Genomic DNA, 23710 nt, shown 5'->3' with positions numbered 1-23710 from the left:
GCATATATAAATATACATGTTTGTTCGAAAAAAAATTTTGACTAAGAACATGGTACTTGCAAGGTATTTGTTTTTGGTTATAGCCCTAGTGCACAAACCCTCTTTAACCTAGAGGCTGAGGATATAAACATTTCGCTGTTAATTTGGGTAAATTGATAATACCCTATACCCATTATGGGATAAATAGTTTATATTTATATATTTTCACGATCTTTAAATGAAAACTGAAAATATAAAACTTCATAATCCTCTGAGCTTTGATCTATCTGTTTAATCTATTTGGTTTTCCGTTTGTCTATCCAGTGATGACGATTTGTATTTGTAGAGTTTTTATGTATAAATATTTAGCCTCTTTATATAATCCGTTGAACTGATTTCAGTCCTATTCATACTTTCCATACCATTGCTTACTTACCCATTAACCGATTCACTTTAGTAGTAGCCGCAACAATTTTGGCCCTACACTGGAACTAGGAATTTTTACGATTTTGCACAGCAAACTTCAAACTCCATTAGTTGTTGGGTGAACAAATTATAAAGGTTTACTGATTGAACAATCTTCCACTGACCATTTCTTTAGTCCAAGTAACTAAATCTACCTAGTCTTTAAAAGAAACATTGTTTTAATTTCATTAGAGGTCCCTTTGTTCTTATATAACTTATATACATATCGCACTCGGTTAACAAAAGGGTAATAACTTTAAATTTTCTATTTTTCAGAAGTGACTAAAAAATTTGTTACTCTAAAGGTACAATATTCAGTAGTGTGTCATAACGGTGTATTTTGACGAAAGTGTAGAAAAAATAATGGGAGATTCTAATAAAAATTTAAATTTAAACATTTTGAATTACTACCCTTTTGTTGAACAGGTGTGATATACGAGCTATGGCCAGTTGTATAACAACAGAACAGATCACAATGATCACCACCCTCAAGTGCATGTCTGAAAACATTTTATTTATTAAAATCTGTCATTCATTAATGTCAGCATATCAAATGTCTGTGCATGTTGCAGAAAATAAAATTTACATACCACGTTTTATAGTGAGTTTATTGTTATTATCTTTCTTCATATCTTTGATTTTAGTTCACTAAGTCAACAGCATAAAATTGCTCTATATTTTAACAATAACATAGAAAAACAAAAACCCCACCGCCAACAGTGCACTTCGCGAGAACATTTGGTTTTATTATTTCCGCATGATATCGGTTTTTAATGGTGTTTTCAAAATAATGGCATTTCTTTGACATGCGAATAAATGATTCAAAACGTGTCACGACTTCTGAAGTGTCACTGGCAAAATGTTGACAATTCATGACATTGTACAACGATTTCAGTAGAATAGCTGTTAAACTTAGTTTACTTTGTTACGCTGCCATTTGTCAATGTCCCATTAAATTAGCTCAAATAGAGGGATTTATATATCGCATTAAATTATTAACGAAGTTATATTTCAAATAAAGCCTTTTTTGATTGAACTTGATCTGAACGTGGATATTTTCAACAGGTTGTTTGCTTTAACTAATTGTTGTATAATTTATGAAAATATTAATAATTTATCAAGAAGCGGTGTTGTAGTAATTATTTATGAATTATTTGCTAATTACATTTTCAAATGGTTGACATTTTTAATGCCAGTTTGCTGCAAACTGCTGGGGCAGCCAATATTCCAAATAAATGAAAATTATACATATTAAGGAAATAAATTCTACATTCATAAAAAACATGAATATCAACAATCTATGACTAATAATAAAGGACTAGTGCTACTTTATACGAGTTTTTGACATTCTCACAACAAAACATCCTTCTGCATGTGGCTTATACGTATTTAGATTAGGGTTATGACTTTTTCTCAAAAATGATTTCCTGTAGTACGGATGAAAGATCTGCCAATGTATCATATCAACAAACTAGTCGACATGATGCCAATGTATCATATCAACAAAACTAGTCGACATGATATCCAAAAAACTTCAAAAACTGAAGGCATTACAATTCATGAAGGAAACCCCCCTTCGATTGTATATGTGTATGTATTGAGAAAATGATTCCTAGACAAGACACTAGGGTGACTTGATAAAGAAAAAGACTTCCATAAATACTTCATAATTACAAAATTGTAAAAATGTTTGTATAAATAGAAGTTATCAAAATCAGCCTTTGTCTTCTAGCCATTAGCATTCAAATACGCCTGATGAGCCTGGCTTAAACCACCAGGCGAAACGATCGTAGCGTAATGGTTGAGTGTGTGGTATTTCGCTAGAATTCATTTTTCAATACAAAACTCCTTAGGCCATATTAGCTCGATTAATCAAATTAATTAATTAAAAACTTTCATAAATAATGGCCTTCGTCCTAAAAAGACAATAATAAACAAAAATCTTCACAGCAGAGCCCGGCTGCCCCGGCTGAGGTTTGAACCTGGGTCCTCTCCAACAAACAGACAATGTTGTCGAGATCTCAGCGTTCTAAGCCACTGCCAATGTATCATATCAACAAACTAGTCGACATGATGCCAATGTATCATATCAACAAAACTAGTCGACATGATATCCAAAAAACTTCAAAAACTGAAGGCATTACAATTCATGAAGGAAACCCCCCTTCGATTGTATATGTGTATGTATTGAGAAAATGATTCCTAGACAAGACACTAGGGTGACTTGATAAAGAAAAAGACTTCCATAAATACTTCATAATTACAAAATTGTAAAAATGTTTGTATAAATAGAAGTTATCAAAATCAGCCTTTGTCTTCTAGCCATTAGCATTCAAATACGCCTGATGAGCCTGGCTTAAACCACCAGGCGAAACGATCGTAGCGTAATGGTTGAGTGTGTGGTATTTCGCTAGAATTCATTTTTCAATACAAAACTCCTTAGGCCATATTAGCTCGATTAATCAAATTAATTAAGAAAGATCTTTTGGTTATTAATAACTAAAATAAAGTTTATTCCATTGAAATATAAAAAAGCTCACGCACGATTCGATTTTAAACAAGTGGGCAAAGGCTATAATCGGGACGAGGCCGACATGTGATACCCTACACCACTACCCCTGTGCATAAACTTTTCACTCGTAAACATTTCTTTTAGGGAGATACTAAAATTTTTACCTATCTGGTCTTATACCAAATGACTCTTAAGGCGAACTGAAACAAAATAATTAATATATAATTTTATATTTGACTACTGTCGACACCTACTTGGTACTTCTTGATTAGCATTTAACATGTCTTTAATACACCGAATAGAAGCAGAGGTATTTATAATTAAAGTAAAAGATTCAACATATTAAATTGTGATAGCTTAGCGATTACTCTGATATTTGACTATCAATGCCACAATTTGTATTAATATAAAGCTCAGATGGTTTAGTTTCAATATGGAGCTCTCTCTTTGGAATCATCGTCTTTTTCAACATCACAAGAATTTCACCAATTTTGGTAACGTAATTCAGAACATTTTAAAGCTCAGAATGTCTTCATTGTTCAAACGCATCCAACCAAAGCTTATATACTCGTCAGTACAATTCATCTAATAGTTTTCCATTGGCGGGCTTTTCTTCGGAATACTACTGAAGCTAAGATATTCGCATATGAATAAAACTGTGAATGTTCTCCACATAAGTTTTTTGCCCATACCGACTATTACTAAGATCAATAGGCTTATTCCTATATGGGACCCTCATTAAACAAAAAAAGGAATGTATTACCGACTATTGCGATATCTCCGTTATTTGACCAACTACGCCAAACTATTTTGCATCATTGTCAAGATGGGATTTTCTACTTTCATAGCCATGCTTCGCTTTTGGAAGGTGCCCAAGCAAAGCTGTGATATTCGCCATTATAATTAAAATCGCAATATTGCGATATATTCGTTGCTTGACCACATACGGCAACCTACTTTACACCGTTTCTACTGGCTTCTTCCCCTCCGGGACCTTCATCAACAACAACAAAGCTTGGTGAAGATCGGATTAAACTTGCGACCTGTAGCGTGATTACAAGGTTTAGACGGACAGACGGACGGACGGACACCTATAGCCAGATGCGCGTCCCGATTAGAGCAAAAATTCAAAAAACCCCATTTTTCATGTTTCAAAATGTCAGCATCCGTTTGAGGTAGATACAGTGGATATATTAAAAAAATCATACATTAGAAACTTCAACTCTGAAGTGTGCTCTTTAACTTCTCCTTTGAGCATTAAGCTCTACATTGTGTTGTAAAACCACTAATTGGAAAATAACATAATGAAACTCGTTTATTTCAACGATTTTTTCCGATTTTTTTACATTAGTACGACCACAGCTTCCGCTCAAATTATTATTTTAGGAAACCCCTCGGTGAATCGGGCTAAAACAATTTATTTTGCCGAAATGCGGTCAAAAGTTATTGTATAGTAAAACTGATCGCGAGTTACAATACCCCATACCTCAGTTTCAACATAGGTTAATTTTCTACAAAAAGCTTGATATCTGCTAACACTGACTTCAAAAAATTACCCATAACTCTGATAAATTCAAATTTTAAACTCATTTTGTGCGTGAGGTTTTTTTAACCGATTCACCTTTTAATTAAGAATTTATATAATCCTTTCGTTTATGAAGATGACTAAATACCAAATTTCAGCAATTTCGGTAAAGCAATATGGCTAATGTTCGAAATACTGAAATTCTGGAGGTACCGACTATGGGGGCTAAATCAAAACGTCGATCTATACCGACAAATTTCTGGCGGAAAGTTTTTAGACTCACAGAAGGCTAAATATTAAATTTCCGATATTTCGGTAAGATTATGTGACTAAAACCTTCAAAATGCCGAAAATCGAGAGGTACGCTTCTGAGGGATATATAGGAAGACGTGGACCTATACTGACAATTCTATTCTGGAATATTTTATAACCCCATGGAAGACTAAATAACAAATTTAAATCATTTCGGTGGAATATTGACGTCACAACCTTCAGTAGTGCGATTCTTTTACACATTTTTTGAGTTACCGACAAAAATCTGTAAAATTTAAACCCAAAATTATGAATGAAAAGTTCAATAAAATTTGACAACACTCTTACTATCGGTAGAACTTTACGACTGCTTTGTATTCGTTGCTAACTTACCGAAAAAAATCGGTAATTACCGAAATTATGAGCATTTTAATCTTACCGACAATTGTCGGTAACTTCAAAATTGAGTTAGTCTGTGTTTAGACACACAAATTTCTCGGGAAAGTAAATTGAGTTTTTTGGGAGAGAGCGGAGAGGAAAGAGCTCCTCAATACTCTTTCCTACCCCCTATTGCCTAAAAACTGAATTTACTTTCCCGAGAAATTTGTGTGTCTAAACACGGACTTAGAGAATCGCACTACAGGATTACGAAAATCGAGAGGTACCGTTCTGTGGGGGCTGCATCGAAACGTAGACCTTTATCGACGAATTTCAATTCTGTAACTCATTTTTGGTTACTGACAAAAATCGGTAAAATTATGAATAAGTTTTAAAGGATTTGCAGCTATAAGAAGGAGAGTATAATAAAAGTTGAGCTCCAGAACCTGATTACTTACTTACTTATATGGCTTTTATAAACTGTACTTTGTTCAATAAACTGTACTTAGTATATATTTCTATACGCAGCAATCGCAATGTTGTGTAATATTATCTTCAACTTACCATTTCCACCGGAGCTTTCCCTTCGGGAGTTTGTCGTCAAATAACTCGTTTGCCTTTCTGGCGGAGCATCTTTTACCATCATGTTGACAATTCCCAACCAATGCAATTCATGTAATTAGTAATTTTCAAAGTCCACAGTCGGTCCAAGTCTTATCGCCCAGTTCGACAGACTCATTTTCATTTTTTTTGAAAGTTAGCAGTAACGGCTAATTTTGATCGATGTTGATGCAGGGTGTTATCGACAAAAATCTGTAAAATTAAAATGCCTATAATTTCGGTAGTTAAAGTTATTATTTGGTAAGTTAGCGACCAATAAAAATTAGTCGTAAAGTTCTACCGATAACAAAAGTGTTGTCAACATTTTTTAAACTTTTTATTCATAATTTTTCGTTTTGGTTTTACCGTTTTTTCGCACAACGGGACCCGAAATAAACATTTTTTATGCACTTTTTTGGACTTTTTGCTTCCAAAATGTCATATTTGGCCTAGTTGTTTAGACTGCCAACTTGTCAAAAACCTCGTTTGATATTGAAAGTCTCGAGGAGTTTTTTTTCCTATTTAGTTCGACTCGGAACTACCCGTAATTTGACATATGAACTTCCTAGCAGTTACAAAACATTTCCACCAAAAATTCCACACTTTGATACAGACACCTGATTGAACACATTTTTTAGATTAGATTGGATAATATAGGCAGTTGTGGTATCCGTGGTGGTTTTGCACTTAAATTTGTGAACAGGAAATGATAATAATGATACCATTTTTGTAAAGAAAATTTTATGGTGGAGGGTATAAAAAGTTTGGCCCGGGCGAACTTATCGTTTTTACTTGCTTCTATACCATCCACCATAATATGGAGGGTCCCAGCAAAATGTGCAAGTGAAATAGAATTCGATGGTTTGTAACTACAAAGCTACATACACTAGCGGTCATCTGAATAGGTTTGAATTTTTTTCTTTTTATATGTTAAGGTATCTTCTGATGTGTTCGTATTGCAGATCCATACTATTTAGTTTTTGAGAGTCCTATACTATGCCCACATTCCCAAGAAAAAACTTGACGAAGTTGCCATATTTTCGGAAATTATCCCAATTATAATAAAAAATGTACAAAAAAGTGACCAATTTTTGCGATCATCAGAATAGGTTTGAATCAAATAAAATTGAAAAATTGTACTATCCAAGCAAATATTGCGCAGGTTTTTGGTTTAGTTTAGTAAAATGGAACATTCTGATAAATCCTACAACAAATTTGACCCGCTTTATTTGGAACGTGGGTTCAATTCTCAACATTGAAAAGTTACCAAGAACTTTCAGATAAAATCAAGAAATATTCAAACCAAAACGTTTTATAAATTTGCTTTAAATGACTTTTTGATTTCGTTAGATCTATTCTGAGCTTCGAAAATTGTCTGAAAGCAAATACCAAGTGTGGCCATATTATTAGGATCGATAAAATAGAAAGGTTATTGAAAATTGTTGGTATTTTAGTTCAAGTTTCATTTTTTAACTATCCTTGCAGTACAAATTTATGTGTTATCATGCTCACAAATCCACCATAGTTGCCCACATGTATCATAAATGTTCGAAAATTGGTATGGAAGAATGTTTCTTCGACGACAATAAAGTAGAAAATTGTAATTCAAATTTAAGTCAAAGGGGCATGATATCGCCGACTTTTATAGTGCTGTAATACCTATATAGTCAGGTCAAAAAGTTTTTTTCTGTTCACAAGTCATAAAACAAACACGAATAAGTACAAAAGAATGGACTACTGAGGTTATACAGCACTATAAAAGTCGGCGATATCATGCCCCTTTGAGTTAAATTTGATTTACAATTTTCTACTTTATTGTCGTCGAAGAGACATTCTTCCAGACCAATTTTCGAACGTTAATGAAACATGTGGTCAACTATGGTGGATTTGTGAGCATGATAATACTTAAATTTGTACTGCAAGGATAGTTAAAAATTAAACCTGAGCTAAAATACAAACTATTTTCAATGTCCTTCCTAATTTATCCATCCTAATAATATGGCTAACACTTGGTATTTGCTTTCAGACAATTTTCGAAGCTCAGAAGAGATCTAACGAATTCAAAAAGTCATTTAAAGCTGGTTTATAAAACGTTTTTGTTGGAATATTTCTTGATTTTATCTGAAAGTTCTTGGTAACTTTTCCATGTTGAGAATTGAACCCACGTTCCTAATAAAGCGGGTCAAATTTGTTGTAGGATTTATCAGAATGTTCCATTTTACTAAACTATACCAAAAAATTGCGCAATATTTGCATGGGTAGTACAATTTTTCAATTTTATTTGATTCAAACCTATTCTGATGATCGCAAAAATTGGACACTTTTATGTACATTTTTTATTATAATTGGGATATTTTCCGAAAATATGGCAACACCGTCAAGTTTTTTCTTGGGAATGTTGGCATAGTATAGGACTCTCAAAAAGTAAATAGTATGGATCTGCAATACGAACACATCAGAAGATACCTTAACATATAAAAAGAAAAAAATTCAAACCTATTCAGATGACCGCTAGTGTACTTCAGTTCGCTAGTAGTTTTGGTAGGGCAGTTGAAAAGGTGCAGTGTGTCATGCGGGCCTGTGCTGCCTGCTGGGCAGATTTTTTGTACGCTGTCATGACTCCTTGGCCTATAGGAATTTAGACGGCTGCACCATCCCGAGCGTATTGAGCCAAAACTACTCATCCTTTTCCTGACAGCTAACGCTCCTCGGCTGCGATAGATGGTGGATGTTCCCCGAGGACCACATGAACACGACATCTGCGACTGCATTCATGTGAATGCTACCTAAACCTGCTTGATAGGCTTGTTGATCCAGGGGTTCTCTCTTGTAACGTTGGTCGTCTCTTTCTAGATCATGAAGATCGTCCTGGCACGTTTGGGTCTGGTGGTCTGAATTCTGCTGCCATGGCATTTAACTATATTGTTCTCAACTCTGACGCCCATGTGGTGAACAGAGTGGCCGTAGATTTATTGGTGGATAGGAGTTTAGCTTTTCACAAATGTCATCTGGGAAGACACCTGACGCCGCATACGTTACGATCTCAATGCCGTCTGGAGGGGCGGAATTCAGGAGAGGTAGAGTTTAAACAGTTCCGGAGATATCACCCCACCTCCCTGTTTCACTCTACGGGCCTTGGACTTCTTGTTCCGGAATTCCACGTACGACTGGCGTCCACACATTCCAAATGTTTATCCAACGTTTCAAGCTTGGCCGGAGCGTTTTCTGGTCGATGTCCTCAAACAGCGTAGAGTTCTGGACAATACCAAAGGCTTTTTCACGGTGTGCCTTAACCAAATTTAAATGGAAGGTGCTTACACCTGGAAAGTTTTGCAGATTCTGAAACTACAATGCTCATAGATGAGAAATATCAAGAAACAAAAAAAATCGCCTGAGGGATTTTCAAATAAATCGCGATTTAAGTTCACATTTTTAGGGTTTCTTTAGGTTTTCACGATCTTGCTTGGAAACCGCGAGTCCTAAAAAATGTTGTTGCTGTGAAAATTCTCCACATGATTGGCCTTTATGATATTTTCGTAGGTTTCACCGGTTTTGAGATATAGAAGTTCAAATTGAGACAATGCACTGACTGTATCGCCTCCTTATAAAACAATATCATGGTCAGTGCGCCTTAACTAACTTTTGATGAAAACCGCTTACACATGGGAAGATTTCGCGGATTCTGAAACAGCAATGTTCATAGATAAGAAAAATAAAAAAGTACAGAAAAAATCGCCGGAGGGATTTTTAAATAAATCGCGATCAAAATTCACAATTTTAGGTTTTTTATTTTTTCACGATTTTGCTTGGAAACCGCAAGTCGTATCGAAACAAGTCTAAAGAAAATGTTGTAGGTGTTAAAATTCTCTACAAGACTGACGTTTAGGGTTTTTCGTAGGTTTTACCATTTTTGAGATATAGAGGTTCAGTTCAAATTTTTAAGTTTTTATCTTAGGTCTTCAAGAGTTTGCTTGGAAACCGCAAGTCATATCAAAATGGGACTAAAGAAAATGTTGAAGCTGTAAAAATTCTCTACGAGATTGGATGTTTTATTTTTTCCTATGTTGTATCATTTTCAAGATATATAAGTTTAATTTGGGAAATTGCAGTATTGACATTGTTTTATAAGGAGGCGATACAGTCAGTGCATTGTCTCACTTTGAACTTCTATATCTCAAAAACGGTAAAGCCTACGAAAATATCGTAAAGGTCAACTTGTGGAGAATTTTCACAGCTACAACATTTTCGTTAGGCCCATTTACATAGGGCTCGCGGTTTCCAAGCAAAATCGTGAAAACCTAAAGAACCCCTAAAAATGTGAAATTAAATCGCGATTTATTTGAAAATCTTTCCGGCGATTTTTTTTTGTTTCTTGATATTTCTCATTTATGAGCATTGTAGTTTCAGAATCTGCAAAAACTTCGCAGGTGTAAGCACCTTCCATTTAAAATTATTTAAGGCGCACCGTGTTTTTATAAGTCAAACGCCACAATCACTGTTCTGTCACACGGGTTGCTCTGGTTGAGTCCTCGACTAATATGTGTGGAGATGGCGTGAAGCGCTGTTGTTGCGCTGTGTTGCTTACGGAATTCACGCTGATGATCGGAAACTGGGTTATGCCACTCTTTGAGTAAATGAGCGATATGTATAAATAAAAACACAAAATGCATATCTATTGGATCTTTGGAATGGGTTCAAATGCTGATGAAAAGATCGGATCATTCACGACTTCCTTTGAATGGGTTAAAATGCTGATGAAAATACCGGATATTTCACGACTTCATTTGAACCAATGCAAAATATCCAGTTAAGTCATGGCACCTCATGGAACAACTTCGATAACATTTTACTGGGGTATAATTAAATTGCTCATTCCGTTTGTAACACATCGAAATATTCGTCGGAGATCCTGTGAAGCATTTATATTCTTGAGCAGCATGAAATTCTAAGACGAAGTAGCCATGTCCGACCGTCCGTCCGTTGAAATCAAGATGCAGCTCGCAATTTGTAAGATAGAGCTTTATAATTTGATACAGAAGTTCCCATTATTCCTAAGAATTTTGGCATTGTGAACACCCAAATATCTGATATTTGGATATTATTCCTTATAAAACATTCCCCCAGAAATTTGTCTGCGTAGGTCCACGTGTTCATATAGACTCCATAGAATTGTACCTATATCGGTTCACGTTTTGAAACTTTCCACCAGAAATGTGTCAATATAGCCCCCATAGAACCTCCAGATTTTCGGTATTTTGAAGGTTTTAGCCTCAATATACAACTGAAATGGCTGGAATTTGGTATTTAGTCTTCGTAGGGGGTACAAAACTTTGCACCTAAAAGTGGTCGGTTTAGTTCAAAGTCTTCATATAGCACGCATAGATCAGTACCTCCCGATTTCCTGTATTTTAAAGGTTGCGACCACAATATTCCACCGAAATGACTGAAATTTGTTATTTAGTCTTTGTTAGTGGTACTGTACTTTCCACCTAAAATTTGTCGGTATATGTCCACGCCTTCTTATAGCCCGCATAGAGCGGTACCTCCCGATTTTCGGTATTTTAATTTGGGATGTAGTATTCTACATGGGATTGTGGATAAAGAGGCACGTTTTGATGTATCTGCCATTAAAAAGAAATTGTGCGTTCATAGAAATGGGTAGAAAACTTCCTCTCAGAAAAATTATCAATATAGGGTAATATTTTGGTACGTACGCAGGTATTTGCTGATTAAATGACTGTAACATGGTATTTCCGACTCTGGATGAGTATAAGACACCAATGTCTGTCTTATTGGTATTAAACGTTATTAAAGGAAAGTGATATACTCCAGTTAGCATATACTACTTCCTCTAGGATATGCTTTGACGTGGCGCAGAATTTTGTACTTTCATAAACGAAAGGATAATGATTGTTCCATTTTACTTCAATGCAACGAACTTAACTCCGTTCTTACATGTTTATTGTTAACATCATGTACAAGTAGGTAGTACTGTCTGTTCAACATTTATTAACTATTTCGGAATAAGCATTAAATTAGTGCGGTTGTCTCATAACATAACATCACGCAGTAGTTTGTCATTAAAAAAAACATTTGTAAACATCTTAAGTACTTCCTTTTGGACTCACTTTTCTAAAATTATATTCGCTTCCATGAAAAAGACATAACCTCCCACAAATTGAGTTAGCAGTTTTATAAATTACCCCTATGACTAATTTATTCCGGTTGATAATTATGTGTATTTTTCCTAGTTGCTGTGGCTAATCACAGCCATCATCGCTGTCAGTATTTGCAACATGTTGAAATTAATCATAGAACACTTCTGGGTTTCGGAATTTGTTTTTCATAGCAAAAAACAAACAAAGAAATCGCTAACTTGACCTTTTGGTTCGTTCACATCTAAAGAGGCGTCTGGTGGTCTGTCCATGTTTTTTTTCTAATTTCACGTCATCGTATCATAATGGCCACAGTTGATGTTCATGATGACTATAGTGATGATAGTATAAACATCAACGCCCAGTGGATAATGCTGGCAAGACATTCTAACTGACTCAGTCAGTGAGCCAGCTAAGCAAGCATCAAGTGTTAGAGGAACATGTGTTCTAACATAGAACGTCTGTTAACCACGATTTTAGCGTAATATAATAATTTTAACTGAAAACTTCTACTACTGAGTCAGCTGAGATCATCATGAGGAGGATTTTGTACCAGCAGCTAGATGGCTACTACGCCCGTTCATCACAAGACGATGCTAACAAACCGTAAATAATTTATGGGAATCTACACACTCAAACAACACTTGCTTACATAGCAGCACCGTCATTATAAGCTTGAATTATGCGATCATTAAGAATAGAACAACTCATGTAGCAGCGGTAACTAAGATTCTTACTTTTGTTTGGATATTTTATTTAATTTTCATGACACCCATTCTTTATAATAATGATTATTTGTTTTAATGTTTGTAATTATTTTTGTAGATATGTTGTTGTTTTTTGCAACTGCCTGTGACTTCTTTTAGAACAATGAAAATCAAGGTTATTTATTATTGGCGGAATGTCTTTATTGTCCAGCTGTTGATGTTTATATGAAGGTATTATAAAACAATAAACCGCGACATTGATTTGAAAATAAACATCATCGAAATCATTCGTAATAGTTGTGGATAAGTAAAATTAATGATTCACTTGTGCAAAAGATGTGAAAATAATTAGCCGCTGTCGATTGTTCTCTGATCTTCTGATAAGATGTGATCTACAAAATATCACTTAGTTAATTTCAAAATAATTTTTAGTTACATAGGTGGTTCAATACAAAACAAACTGTCTAGAGAAAAATTCGATAAGACAAAATGAGAACAGTTTTCTCAAGCGACTATCTTATATTTGGCTCATCTCTTTTGCTTACTATACTTTGAGATATAATTTTTAACTTGGTTTTCCCGCCGGAGCCTTGGCATTCCCCTAGCGACTCAAGCTTTTCAACCAGGAATATCATTATTCATTCTCTTAACATGACATAGCCAAAGTAATGGTTAAACCTGGACACGCATAAATATGCCGATGACAATAAATAGTTTGTAATACGACGTTAATATATAACCTTAACGCACAATGGCACATATATATTTCGAAGAAACACCAAGTACGAGTACAACGTCAAATATTAAGTCTTAAAATAGATCGATCCTAACCATATTTTTTTTTTATAGATACCTTCGATTTTAAAATTGGACATTAACTGAAGTGGTACTCAATGTAAATGAGAAAGAAAGAACCTTTCCACAGTTCAGTAAAAAACGAGATTGAAAACAAGGCTGTAGGCTTTCGTGCATAACCCTCAGGAAAAGCCAGGGTTAACAGTTCTCCCTCTTGATATTTATACCCTATACCACTATGTGGAAAGGGTATTATAAGTTTATTTTGGTAAAAAATCATGTAACACCGCGAAATATTCGTCGGAGACCCACAATGTGGTATACCAATCTCGGCGAGATAAAGCGATTTTGAGATGTGTGTCCGTCCGTCCGTCTGTCCATTATAAATTGTAATCAAACTCCAGGCCGCAATTATGGACCGATCGTCACGAAATTTAGTATGGAGGTCGGTTTCACATCAGAATATATCGCTATTTGAATTGGTGATGATCGTGAAATATTTAGCGGGTGAAATGGACCAAAAACATAAGTTTAATCCTATTTCTAGCTGATCTGTAGATCGCAATAATAGTCCAATCGCCTCGAAAGGTAAGATTATATGACAAAGATGAAGCTTGAGATGGCGATCATCATCAGAAGGTGCTTACAATTCTGGATGATGATCTGATATTATTTAGAGGATGAAATAGACCATCACTTTTGTATGAAAAATACAAAAAAAAAATTTGGTCTATATATTATTTCCTGGAGGGCATACACCGACAAAGTAGCCTACATATGGAAAAAGAACTACTGTCCTTTCCCCCTGATGCAAAAAACGTGTCTAATATGTACTGGGTTTTGTGTAGAAAACCACATTTTTCCATTCCCAGTTTTTGCATTATTGCAATTTACATGGTGCCCTTACGTTTCAACTGTCCAATTGGATTTTCATACATACATTGCCCAGCCAGGCAAAATCAAATTTTCAACGGTGGCAAAATATCCTTCAATAAGATTTGCGACATTTTCTGAGTATTTCAGCCATGTAAAACTTTTCTACAAGTGGTGTTTTAGGACACGCCGTTCGGACTCGGAGATAAGCTGTGGGTCCCATATGATTGAGCGAATATAAATCGGGGTATACTCACTCAATGGTGTGAAAGAAGTCTCCCTTGTCCCTTCTGGGATGTTTGTGAAACAATTACTATGTTATTATTTAATGTTGGTGGGATACGGTACCAGAATCCACAATGTTACAATAAGTTTATTTGTTCCATAAAAAATTTTTGATATGTGGAAAGCTAATTCCCAGGGGTAAAGGTGTAGGGTATCACATTGTCGGCCCGTCCGACTATACTCGTAGCCTTGGCTTACTTGTCTAATATGAAACATTATCGATTTGAATCACTATTGGATGTAGAGTCTTTCGCAGAAGTAATGCTCAAAGCAATTTAATGTATTACGAGTATGAAAACCGCAACGAGGAAGAAGGAAACTCCATTAGATACAGCTCTAAAATATAACCCAGCCAAATAAATTGGAAGCAGTGCAATGTAAACTAGTTCTATCACAGCATGTTATGATGCAGTTTAAACGCAATCGTGAATAATGCACTCCATTTGGATGCGATCCAACGATTTACATTAATTTCTCACATTTTAATTGCATTCGGATGCAGTTCAAGGGAGTCGTGAAAAAAGCGCTCCGTTCGATACATTTTACAAGCAGTTGCTTAGAGATCCCTACAAGTAAGCCAGTTTGTAGAAACAAAAAGAGTGCATAAATTTCTAAAATTTAAACAAGTAAGAACAGCGTTCAGTTCGGCCCGGCCGAACTTGTTATTTTCTCCACCACAAGTTGAATTGAAGTACATGTGATCAATTAGTTTCCTTTCGTTTATGAAGAAGACTAACTAACTTTGAAAATACCGAAAACTGGGAGTTATTGTTCTATGAGCGCTATATGAAGGCGTGGCCCTGTATGGACAAATTTCAGGGGAAAGTTTCATACGACCAAGCAATATTAAATACCAAATTATAGCTATTTCGGTGGAATATTAAAAGCCACAACCTTTAAAATACCGAAAATCATGAGGTAAAGTTCTATAGGGGGCAATATCAAGGCAAAAAAAACTTTCGGGTGGAAAGTTTTGCACCCGCAACGTAAACTAAATACCAAAATTCAGCCATTTCGGTTGAATATTGAGGCTACAACTTTCAAAATACCGAAAATTGGGATGTACCGCTCTGTGGGGCCTATATGAAGGCGTAGACCTATACCGAAGACTAAGTACTAAATTTTAGCCATTTTGGTATGAATACCGAAAATCGGGTGGTACCGTTCTATGTGGGCTGTATCAAAACGTGGACCGATATAGGCCATTTGCAATACCAAACATCCTAGGAGAAATAGAAACTTCTAATCCAATTTACAAAGCTCTATCTTAAAAATGTCGAAGTGTATCTTGATTTCAACAGAAGGACGGACAGGCGGACATGGTTATACATACTTTAAATGAATGACAATTTTAATTATACCCTCCATATTATGGCGGAGGGTATAAAAAATTCACACCATTACGGTAAGTCAGGAGAAGAACATTTCCTAATGGAGTTCTGTTGGAGTACATGTCGAAATCTCATCTGGTGATGGGAAGACAGTATAATTACACCCCAGCAAAATGTGAAGGAAGGTGAAAGATCCGATCTTTTCATTAGCATTTGAACCAATGCAAAGGAAGTCGTGAAAGATCCGATCTTTTCATTAGCATGTTAAAACTCTCGTCGTAATGATAAGGTCATTGCAAAGCATTGGTGGAAATGACATGCCAAAACATTGGTGAAAATGACATGTCAAGCATTGGTTTAAATGACATGCTTTGGATCCAAAAATGAATATCATCTTTTGGTGTCCACGCTCATATAAAATTCATCGATGAAAATTGAATAGCATCTTTGGCATCGAACATATTTTAACAGATGAAGCAAGAACATTTCATATTGGATTAAATGCAGATCCCTCCTCTCTCAAACTCAGTTGCCGTTGAATGAATATTTTTCATTATTTGTGTTTATGTAATAAAGTTCTTAATATTGTTGCTTACACAAGTAATAAATTTATTTTATTTATTCTGGAACATTTTGTGATGGTTGCATTTTTATTGCATCTTTTAACTGATTAAAACACATTCCGAAGAGTACCTTAAAATTCAATACAAAGCACAGCATCAAAACACATGCTTTGGATGCAAATTGGACTCCATCCTATTCTACTCTAAAGATGTAGTTATAATGCAATGTCAAAGGGTTATTTAAAATGCAGTACTAATGGAGTGCATCTTTCGGTAGTCATGCTCTTGCAAAAATCATGAGTTGATGTCATTCCAAATCACTTGTACATATGATTTAACTACATCATTGGAGGCAATTTTTTGCTGGGAATACATACATATGCTTCCATACACATCCCCGAGGAGACACGGGAGACTTCTCTTAAATCAATGAGTGCACGCCGATTCATATTAGCTCAATGATATGGGACCTACTTTTTGTGGCCGATTCTGAAGAGCATGTCTTACGACACCACTTAAGAGAAGTTTTACATGGGTGGAATACTGGGGAAATGTCGCCTACATTACACTGAGTGGTATTATGCCACATTTGGAAAGTATGATATTTTTGCCCGGCCTGGGAATCGAACCGCAGGCATTATGAGTGCAAATGTATAACAATCTATAAAGTCGCGAAATATCTGAGACCGGTAGACAAACGGCCCAAGTAATAAAATTGGGTTTTTTGATTCTACACTGCATTAAGTTTTTTTGACAGCCTTCGAAATTAGGAGAACTCATTACAAATTACCTAAAGTTGGCCAAATTTGCATATTGGAGTAAATCAAAATCTTACTCAAATTGGACTGGTTTTTAGGCACAAGAACGAACTGGTAAAATGTTTTTATCGATTGGACCATAAATGAGGCCTGTAGATCATTTTCTTGAAAATTCACTTTTTGGTGCCATACACATTACTATGGAAACACAAATCAGTCAGATGACACTGGTTAACATTAACTGATCGCCATAAAATTGCATATCTAACGTTTGTGGATCCAATGAAAAAATTAGGAGGTAGTCCTCTCAAAATAATATTTGTTCTTTTTTAGGGCAGCCTTGTATATATATATTCTTGATCAGGTTAAAATTCTGAGTCGATCTGTGCTTGTACGTCTGTGGTAATTTCTCTAACATCCACAACAGTTGATACAGGACGCTGAAGATGGGTCTTTTATTTGCAGGCAAGTCCAGTCCGGAGATGGGCTATATCGATCCAAGTTTTGGTGTATCCCCCATGCAACGGTTCCAACTTAGTTCAGTATTTTAATTTTTTAGCTAAATTTTCTGAGCGAATTAACTATAACATGGCATTTAGTGTTCCTAGCGGTAAAAAAATTATCTGCTAAAAATTGTAGACATAGGTCCATGTTTTGGAATAGCCCCCATATAACAGTACTTCCCAGTTTTCTGCATTTTGAGGGGTTTAGCTACATTGTTGGACTGAACTAACCGTTATTTGATATTTGAGGTTCCCTGCAGTCAAGGAATTTCTCCACCAAAAATGTTCAACATTGGTCCATGTTTTGGTGTAGCCTTATATAACTGTACTTTCCTATTTTAGTTATTTCGAGGAATTTAGCTACATTTGATGAACGAACTACCTGTTAGTTGACATTGGATGTTCCCAGTCAATATAGGTCCATGTCTTGACATAACTCCATACAAAGAAAATACCCCCTGATTTTAGGAGTTTGAAGAGTTTTATTACATTTGCTAACCGAATTATCTGAATTTTAACACGTGAAGTTACAGGTGGTCAGAAAACTTATCCACAATAAATTGTCAACATAGGTCCACATTTCGATGTAGCAGTACCTCCAGATTTTCAGGATTTTACTACAATTTCTGGCCAAACTACCTGTTATTCATCAAAAAGTAACAACACAGGTCCATGTTTCGGTATAGCCCCCATACCTTTCAACCTCCCGATTTTCTGTATTTTGAGGGGTTTACCTACATGTTTGACTGATCTACCAGTAATTTGACATTTCAGCTTCCCTGCAGTCACGAAACTTCTCCACCAAAAATTCAGTCTGCATTTAGGCTAACGAGAGTATATACACTTTCATAGGGGCAAACTGTGCCTCATCGAAATAATGGTTATAGACATCAAGTATGTTTGGACCAAATCCGTTCCAGACAATTTGGAGTTGATTTAGCCATGTCCGTCCGTCTGTCTGTGTGCCTGGCTGGCTGGAGCGAACGATAACTCTCGAACGGATCTACCGATTCGGTCCAAAATTTGGTTGTCGTAATATTTTGTCCAAACTTAGTTTAAGTTCCTTCCGGTATCTCCCCCACAAAAGTTCGAAAATGTTCGGAAAATTTGTGCGCACAATAACTCTTGAAGGGAGTAAACGATTTGGTCCATACTTAGCACATCGTGAAATTTCTAGCAGACTTAAATGAGGTTCTAGTATGGACTCAATCGGTGCACTCCTTCGGGTACCACCCATACAATGTTTCGGAAAAGTTCAGTTTAGGACCTTTTCTCGAATCGCTTTGATTTTTATTGTGACAACTTGTATTCACTGCCCCCCATACGACGGTACAAGTTTCGTCAGGAGCAAGTTCATACTTCCTGAGAAAATAGCCTTAAAGGTGCAAAAAAAACTCTATGACGCCGTATGTAGTAGTTGGATAACATAATAAATCTCGAACGGATCAACCGATTTCGTCCAAAAGTGTGGCCTTCGTAATATTTTGTCCAAACATAGTTTAAGTTCGAAGAAAAGCCATATGGGTCTACTCCTTCAGGTACCTCCCCCCAAAAGTTCAAGATTGTTCGGAAAAATTATACGCACTATAACTGTTGAAGGAAGTGACCGATTTGGTCCATACTTTACACATTGTAATATATCTACCAGATGTAGATCAGGTTGGAATATCGACTATATTTGTCCCATCCTTCGGGTACCTCCCACACAAAATTTCGGATAAGTTCACTTAAAGACCTGCTCTCAAATCACTTTAATTTTTGTTGAGGCAACCTGCATTCTCTGCTTCAATTACGACGGTAAATTTTTTTCAGGGGCATGCCCATCCTTTTTGATAAAACAGTCCGAAAGGTGAAAAACCCTATGACACCATAAGTAGTGGCTGGGGAGCACGATAACTCTCCTCGGACTGATCAACCGATTTTTCCGTGGACAAGTCCATGCTTCCTGGCATACTGCTCCAAAAGTTATACGATGACCCAATGAAATGACTTTAATCGTAATGCACATGTTTGTTGGTTCAAAGCCAACTGATACTGACTGATTTTTAATTGTTACACTTAATTTCATGCATACAAATCGGATATTGTTAAATGATGAAAAACACACTACATTTACAATGATTCTCTGTAGACAGTTTCCAAAAGAAGCTTTTGAAGTACTACTTCATCCTAAATTAGTTGAATATCATTTTGCCGATTAATAGTAAAAATTATAACAAATATTTGTAATGAATGTATTAAATATATATTTCCTGAGATAGAGGGGAACTCTTTTTTTAAGTTATGTTCTGGATTTTATACAACAGCGTTCAGCCGAACTCAAAGATTGTATTGCTGGTATAATAATGTTACGGAATTAGGGTTTAACTTAATCCCGTGTAGACGGTGTTTTATTCCCCGATACCATATAAATCGAAGTTTCACAATGCTTTATTGGCGTTATTCACTTACTCACACCAGACATTACTTCATTACTAAGCACACAGCTTAACTCTAGTAAGCATACAGCTTTACTCTATTCAGGTTACTGCTTACTTTACTGACGTTTTTAATTCGCGGTCTGAATTACAACTCACTCGCCTTATTTGCATATACACATGCGTACATACAAAACCAGTAAGGAACATATCGAAGTTGGGCGGAACCGACTATATGATACGGATGACGGATTTACATCATAATATTCTTAACTAAAGGCCCGAAAAAGTATATGGGAGCTATATTTAACCAGTTACAGTCCTAACAATATTGCATTGTTTTGAATAAAATTTAAATTTTCTATCATATTTCTCTTTCCAGATGAATTCCCCGAGGAAGACACTGATATGCTTATGGAGCCGAATGATTTTTCTCCCATAACCATACTGCGTTCTCAGGAGAGACAATTTTATGAGCCGCCAACAACAACAACAGCGCAACACTTTCGACCAGTACAAAGTTCACGTTTTAATGCAAGAGCCGATATACCCGAACCAATACATCGCGTAAATCCAGCCGATTCGCACAGTCAGGCTGCTCAAAATTATTATCCACCCTTTTTCCGGGAGGCACCACCATCGGGACATTCTCGTCCTTATTTCTCTCTGCCTGATGCTCCATTTGTACCCAAATATGCTGACGCTCGCCCCGAAGGCAATCTTGGTCCTGGTTTAGCCCCCAATCAAAAACAAGGAGGCTACGATGCCTCAATATTAGGTTCGGGAGATTTTGGTGTAATACGTGGTGGTACATTCTATCCGGAAGAAGAAATGCCCTATCATCCAGAAGATACCGTTGATTTTGTACAAAAATACACTTATCCCGAAGAACAATTTGCCCATTTCCGTGATTTTGCTGATATTAATGTGCCCGTCGATACAGCCTTCTCACATTTCGTTGTTGTCTATCAGGCCAAGAATTCCACAAAACCCAGTAATCATCCACATCCGAAAAATATCTTTGAACAATTGGAGCTATTGGATAAAGAAAAGGCTGCCGAAGAAAAGAAACTAAAGAAAACGAAACACGCCAGCAAATCAAAGACGAAATTAGTTAAAACAAAATTACAACAAAAGAAATACAAAAAGAAATCGGTGCATAAGGAATTGGAAGATGAACCACTGTTGGCTTTAAGTTAAGTGGATTAAGAAGCGTTACGTTACGTTACGACGAACAAAATTTTTAAAAGACATTATTTTAATTTTAATTTATTAATTTTAATGAAGAACACACATACACGCATATATACATGTACAGCATTTTGTGTAATAGGATGTTGTAGTATCTCCTTGTGTTTCCAAATTTGAAACAAATCGTAGGCACTGTGGTGCCAATTTCTCTAAAAAGAAAACACACTCTCTGCTCAAAATCACACATATCATAAACTCTTCCTTTTCGTTTTGTTAATTGCCGTTAAAATTTTTAAGTTAAATGTACAAAATAAGCAAAAACACATATATACATATAACTGCATACATATTTACACTCACAATTTCGTGTCCATTTCATGCTTTATACATTTTTGGTTAGTTACACTTTGTAGTTACTGGAGGAGGTCGTCGCACCCAAGTTATCGTTCCGGATACTTTATATACTGTGTTCGAACAAAGTAAGAATCCAAAGTCGAGAGTTGAATTAAAATTCGCTACCGACATCTGACTAATTTTCCTCGTGTGAATTGACTAAAAATTATTCACAAATTTTCCGGATAAATCAGTTGTCTAAATTCCATTAAGCGCATTTAGAAAAAATATTTTTTGTCAAGGGAAACTCCAAACACGAAACATCACTGAATAGCATTTTTTCAAAATTCAATAATGTGTCCTCATTTATTTCATACTCATTGCAAGATATTATTGTACAACAGGCTTTACATAATTTCGTCTACTTCATATTCCGAAAATTATTTCAATTATCAAAATTTCTATGGTTTTCATCATTTTAAAATTGCTTTTAACTTTCGGTTTTATTTCCCATATTTGCTCCTACATTTTCTTCATTTATTGATAAAAAAATCCAATACTCATTAATAATTTTAGTTTACATTGTATGTTTGTATTTTTAGTTCATTTTATATTGTTTGTAAAAAATATTATATGTATATTGATTTAAAATTATGTTCGTAATATCTTTTGTTTTGTTAAAAAATCATAATTAGTTTAAGCAAATTCATGTAAAAACACACACATTTCATAAATATTGAATAAATTATTGTTTTTATATAAATAAATAAAAATTAAATAAGTTTGTTTATTTTTTTAAAAAGTAAAAGTAAGTATTGATTGACAACTAACTTCAACAACCAAGAAAAGAAGAACAATGTCGACTACACAATGCCCTACAGTTAGCAGGCATAGATGAAGTAATTTACATAAATTAATAAAAGAGTTGAGAGATTGACTTACTGATCCACTGATTCATCAACGCCAACTATCCCTACACCACTATCCCTGGGACGAACTTTTTATACCTTCCACCATAAAATATTCTGAACTAAAATGGAATAATGATAGTTTGTGACCACTGATACCTAAATAAGGTAAACAAAATGCAAATCAATCGGTTGGCAACCATATATGGGGATAAATCAAAGTGTGGACCCATGTTGATAATTGTTTGTGGAGATGTTTTGTGACCACTGGGTACCTCAAATGTCGAATTGCAGAAACTTTGGTCAAAAATCCTCGAAATACTGAAAATCGGAAGGCACCGTTACATGGAGGCTATACCAAAACATGGACCTATATTGACAGTTTTTGGTGGATATATTTTGTGATCACTGGGAACCTCAAACGTCAATTTACAGGTAGTTCGTTTTAAAATTGTAGGTAAAATCCTCAAAAAACCGAAATTCGGGAGGTACCTTTATATTGTGGCCAGGGACGTACTCAGGGGGGGGGGGGGCGACCCAGGGGGCCGGATGTGCATACCATTGCACCACGGTGGCACCCTATACATTCTACAAAATATATATAATGTTCACACTGCCTCTTTATTTTCATATTTAGGATTTCAATGCATTGATGATATAATTACAAAATGTCCCATATATAAAAGGTTTTCCGCGAACAACATCTCAGAAACCAATTACAAATTTGATTCACTGCCATTAACTTGGCTGCTAAACAGAGGAAAAAGTAACGAAGAAAAATAATTTGTTGTGCATAAAAAACTGCTAAAATCTGCTATATTTTGCATACCCACTTGATTTTTTTTTCTATCATCAACAAAGTTCTAATTGTAATATACACATGTTTGTATGTAGCTGAAAACAATCGAAAAAGGAAATAATGCTTAAACATTGGATATAGTGTATCAACAAATTTTAAACTTGTATCTTATATTTTGTAGACCATTCTATTGAATTTATGTACTTTGTGTTATTATTTTATATAAAATCAACCTTTAAAATAGCTCTCGTTGCGTATAACATTTTAAAATTTTATGATTTTTGGTCAAGGTGGGCCCCCCGAAATGAAATCCTGTGTACGTCACTACGTACCAAAATATAGGCCTATATTGACGGTTTTTGTGGACATGTGTTTTGACCA

General features: G+C 35.4%; 1 protein-coding gene across 12 annotated transcripts in view; it reads left to right on the top strand.

Moving 5' to 3' along the window:
• The window catches only part of LOC141397067 (uncharacterized), a 99858-nt gene extending 77463 nt beyond the window's left edge, over window positions 1-22395 (top strand). For all 12 annotated transcript variants that reach the window (XM_073972929.1, XM_073972925.1, XM_073972928.1 and 9 more), the window contains one exon: window positions 20481-22395. In XM_073972929.1, coding sequence (XP_073829030.1) covers window positions 20481-21298 — 818 coding nt within the window. In that variant the 3' untranslated portion in view covers window positions 21299-22395. The remainder of the gene's footprint in view (window positions 1-20480) is intronic.
• Window positions 22396-23710: the final 1315 nt, after the last annotated feature.

Source organism: Musca autumnalis, unplaced genomic scaffold (assembly GCF_047663935.1).
Source record: "Musca autumnalis isolate F117 unplaced genomic scaffold, ASM4766393v1 scaffold_3, whole genome shotgun sequence".
Taxonomy (NCBI): Eukaryota; Metazoa; Arthropoda; class Insecta; order Diptera; family Muscidae; genus Musca; species Musca autumnalis.
This window is presented reverse-complemented; position numbering and strand designations above follow the sequence as displayed.